The 5,156-nt window shown below is 37.3% G+C and overlaps 1 protein-coding gene across 1 annotated transcript in view; it reads left to right on the forward strand.

Moving 5' to 3' along the window:
* LOC136259965 (uncharacterized) overlaps positions 1-3,151 on the forward strand; it is a 54,687-nt gene extending 51,536 nt beyond the window's left edge. The window contains exons 70-72 of the mRNA XM_066053546.1: positions 2,342-2,396; positions 2,453-2,887; positions 2,935-3,151. Of these exons, the coding sequence (XP_065909618.1) occupies positions 2,342-2,396; positions 2,453-2,887; positions 2,935-3,020 (576 nt within the window). The 3' untranslated portion in view covers positions 3,021-3,151. The remainder of the gene's footprint in view (positions 1-2,341; positions 2,397-2,452; positions 2,888-2,934) is intronic.
* Positions 3,152-5,156: the final 2,005 nt, after the last annotated feature.

Consider the following 5,156-nt stretch of genomic DNA (forward strand, 5'->3'; position numbering starts at 1 on the left):
AAAAGTCATAATGGAAATATCATGCATACATAGTGAAAATCATCTTTACAGAATATTCTTACTCCATTCAGCATCAATTACAGCATTAGAAAACACAGACATCGGGTATTGAATTGTTTTTTAAATTGCCATAATTCAAATTTCATCTGCCTGCCTATCTGCCTGCCTGCCTGCCTGCCTGCCTGCCCGCCCGCCCGCCCGCCTGCCCGCCCGCCTGTCTGCCCACCTGACTGCTAGAAACCAAATGAAGCAGTGCACAGCCACCATTTTATGCCACAGCAACAAAATTACTGCCTTTTGTAGTTCCAAAGAATGTCTGCCTTCTGCACTTTGCCATTCCTTTTATCTTCACTTAAATGGTCATCTTCTTCTTCATGGAAACTATACCAAGGCGTTAATTTTCCCTATTGATACTTTCCTTGAAGGAGCATATTTAGACACCACAAAACCATTTGAGGCGCTTAATGGACTGTAGTAGCTAAGCTGCACTTCTAAAACAATTGCCACGATCCTTCAACGATCTGAACGTGCTACAACAATGGTCTAGCTCTGTAGGAAAACGAGGTGTTGTGCCACCCAACGTTGAAACCGGGTCACTACTGCTGACCCGGATGACCCACTGACCCGGATGTGACCCGGATTGACCCGGATTACTTAAAGCCGAGGCGTGTGATAAGAGCTATGTTTCGGCTAGTCTCGAGTGAACGAGACTACGTTTTGAGCGTTCGATTCGTGTTGAGTAAATATTGCAACTTCAGCCTAGTGTAGGTTGAAGACCAGAAAAAAAAAAAAAAAAGTCATCACCTACTGACAATAGCTACCCCTCACATAGATACCCTCAGCTTCGTGCTACATACTGCACTTACTAATAAATGGGCATGGCTGAGCATATGTTGGTAACATGATAAGTGGGCGTGGCTCACGAAAGAGCCGCAGTGTACACGATAGCGTTTGTAAGTTTCCACGTCGTCAAACGAACAATTTCGTTTCTCACATGATCCAATCCGGGTCAGACCCGGATAATTTGTAAACCGGGTCGGACCCGGATGACCCGGAGAAAATGTGACCCGGTTGACCCGGATGACTCGACCCGGTTTCAACGCTGGTGCCACCCCCATTGGCTTGATCTACTGCTTAGCTGAGTGGCAAGATCAAGATACTCTAATACAGCAGTCACAGCCACACGTGTATTTCATAGCTATGCTCTAACTAAAATTTAACATAACAAACTAGTGCAATAAAAAAAAATTAAAGAGTTCCAGTGATAAAAAGCAGTGAAACAAGAGATGATGGTAGCTATGAGGGAAATTCCTAGCTACTTGGCATTCTAGCAATGTGGGAAAATCCCTACTTGGCATTGTAGGAGTAATGCTAAAGTAGGGATTTTCCCACATTGCTACAAAGCTAAGTAGCTAGAGATTTTCCCTCATAGCTACCATCATTTCACTGTTTTTTATCGCTGGAACCCTACTTCATTTTTAAATTAATAATTTTTTATTGCATTATAGTTCTTTATACGTTCTTATTTAAAGACAGTATAGTTTTACAACAGTTTATCAACAACAGACAACAACATCAATCCCCATCTACTGATGGTGATTGGGTGTGGTAAGTGGGAGTTGTTTTTGTAAGCCATCCTAATAAGTTTTCTGTAAGCCATCCTAATAAGTCATGATAGCTTGGGGGTGAACTAATCACATTTATAGTTGCCTTGATCTACATGTGTGTACTAGACATTATGCTAAAGTGATTAACTACCACACACATACTTGGATGACATAAACCATACCCAAACATGTGTATGATTTAATTAATTTCTCCTCAAAATGGCTTACACTACTGGTCACAGGATGGTCATTTATCATAAAGAAATTGCAGCTCTACATGTACAGAATCAGACTAACTGAAATTATACTGAAGCCAAGTATTGCCTAATCCAGTCACATGTCATAACCTTATATGCATTTGGACTAAAATTCAAAATAAACCATTTAGTCAAGGAAGAAGTGATTTCATTAGGATTCTTGAGTTTGTTTATGCATATGTAGCACCTACACATGATAAACACATAAAACATGAGCTCATCAGCTCATAATCAGTTTTTACTGCACTTTAAATTGCTACGTTGCCTATGTAGATTTTATAGTGGGCACAGTTATTAACTGAAGTTGTAAATTCAGGGTGTCATATTTCAAGAATCAAGTGTGTGTGTGTGGGTGAAATGTGCACTTTAATGCTTTCACAAAATCATACCAATTACATTTCATCACTTGTTAGAATTGAGCTGTTATAGTATTACAGTGTTGTCATAACAACTTTTCAACATGCTGTTCTGTTATAGAGTCAGCGAAGCTCCAGTGCTTCCAGAAATGTTGTCAAGAAGAGAAGTAGAGATAGTATGTGTACTACACATAATAGTTAGTAGCTATTGTTGACTTGTGTTACATTACAGCTGTTTCTACTGATCAATCTACAACACTGGAGTTGAAGACAGTCACTAAATTAGACGAGAGCAGTATATGCGACACCAGAAGTGTGGACAATAGCATAGATACATATGATGTGAAAGTGGAATTGGATTGTAATAGCATAAACGAGGCTAACATAGATGATACTAGCAAACCAAATGTAGCATCAGATGATGACATAGTACATGAAGCAAATGAAACCATCACTGACACAGTGCATGAAACTAATGGAGCCATTTCTGATGACAACATAGTGCATGAAACAAATGGAACCATCACTAATGACAACACAATACATACAGATGGAACCATCAATGATGATAACATAGTGCATGGAACAAATGGAATCATCACTATTGGAATCAAAGTGGAAGGAACATCTGCAGAAGTTATAGATTTACCAGAATATTATCCTTCAGGTTAGTACATCTAAATGTTGCAATGATGTCATGCTTATTCCCAATAGGAAATTTACCAGGCGATGCAGAGGCTGCTACAACATCATCTAGAGAAATTACAACACATTTAGAGTCGTATGAATCAGATCTATAGATGTTGTTATAAAATTCATTCAACTAAACAACTCTGTTGTATAAAATACACATGTAGCTACACCCACTCACCCACTTAGTATCATTTGTACACAATTCATAATTGATTAGATGTTCAGAATTTGTGACATATATAGTTTGTGTCTCTAGCTATATATTATAGTATCCTTATGAGAATTGAGGGGCATGTGTACATGCTTTCAATTCTACTAGTTACTAACTGATAATTGATCCATTGATTGGCACTGAATCAAGCTTGTTTTATGACCACACGTAGCTTTGCTGATGTTTATAGGTACAGACTAATTTAAATGCTGCTATTAAAATCAAGCAACTGGAATTTTATTTGTGTGAAATCAAGCAGCTGGAATTTTATTTGTGTGAATTAGCTATTAGCAAACTATAGTAAAGCTATAGATCTTATTCCACACTCTTTATTTCATTGTGTACACTTGTAGCAAATTACCTACTATAGCTACATGATGCATATCCTGCAATTGGTAAGCAATTTCACTTCTGTAGTATTGTGGTTAATCAACATTGGTAGCTATACAGTTGATTGATCAACAAAGTGGAATTAGTTGAAACAACATAACGTGATGCTGAAGACAAAAGACTTCTCTGTACTCTAAACCTGAACAGTTCTGGCTACATATTTATAGCTAGCCATGAAATTCAGCCTCTTGATATTATAATCATGATCAATCTTGGACAGCTAGAGCTACACGCAAGTAAACTTAGTTTCATGGAACAATTGCAAGCTACATAACTTGTTTATTTATTATAATTTACAGAACAGACAGACAGTGTCTGATACATCCAGGGGACCAGCCCAAAAGAATACATTACAATCATATATCTGCAGTGATATTTGCTATTAAAAAGTCAATCAAGAGTAGAGTTAATTATTGCTTGCAACTTGGATTTAAACAGGGGTAATTTACCTAGTTACTTTCAATCAAGTCACTAGGTAAATGATTCAATCTTGGATTGTTCTTGAGAAAAGTTATATTTGTAATAATCACAATTGGTAATAGGTATAATGAAATGTAGAGGGTGGTACTGACAGGAAGATTGTTGGGTTCTGGTGAAGTAAGGTGGTAACTGTACTGCTGCTGTAAGATAGTAAATAGATTTGTAGAACATGTGTAGCCTTCATATGTGTCTATGGGTGGTTAAAGTAGCATGGGCCATTATTATTATTATTGTGATTTTGCTGCTGAAAGACATGGATACAAACTGGGGTTGGTATAAAACTAAACTAGACTATAAAATACAGCAGCTGGTGTGCTGATAAGAGCTATCAGCACCCAATTATAAGTTAAGATTACAAGGGAGCAACTAAACATTGAAGTAGTTCCAGTATATATATAGAAGTGAAAGAGCTTGACCAGTTATATAATTCGACATTGTCCATCTTGCAGCTCTTCTCTGTACCTTTTCTATTTCATTAGCTAATATATTTAAGTAGATGTGGATCCCACACTGTGGAACAGTACGTATTCTAGAAAAGGATGAACCATAGAACTGTATGTTTTAGCTTGGTAGATTGAGAGCATTTGTGTAGGCTCTTGTTGATGTCAAGGAGACAAAGATTTCCAGTCTGTAAACACTACTGGACATTTGGTCCATGAAAATCCAATGAAAAATAGGCGGCCCCAATGAAATTTTATTTTCATAACATAATGCAATTGCAAACTATTAATGAAAACCAATGAAATTTCCATGAAAAGCAGTTTTCTGTCACGGGTAATTTTTCATTGGGTTTTCATTAAGTTGCCGTATGAAAATGTTATGAAAATATATAAAATTTCATTGGGGCCACCCAATGAAGCTTTTCACAGGTTGAACATTAATTCTTTTTCATTGGATTTTCATGGACAAAATCTCCAGTAATGAAAAGGTACAGTAGTAGTTTCATGAAGGATTGTTTTGAAACCTTATGTAGCTATGTATTATGCATATGTGTAGCTATGCATATGCATGCTGCCAATGAGTGTCGGAATTTTCAAACGGAAATGAAGTCATAAAATCTGCTCAACCGAATCCCTACAGATGCTACTGAAGAGCTAGGTACGTAATGTACGGCTTTAGGCAATCATACTTTGGGGCTATGTATATATGTGAGTTACGCGTT

This window comes from Dysidea avara, chromosome 7 (genome assembly GCF_963678975.1).
Source record: "Dysidea avara chromosome 7, odDysAvar1.4, whole genome shotgun sequence".
Lineage (NCBI taxonomy): Eukaryota > Metazoa > Porifera > Demospongiae > Dictyoceratida > Dysideidae > Dysidea > Dysidea avara.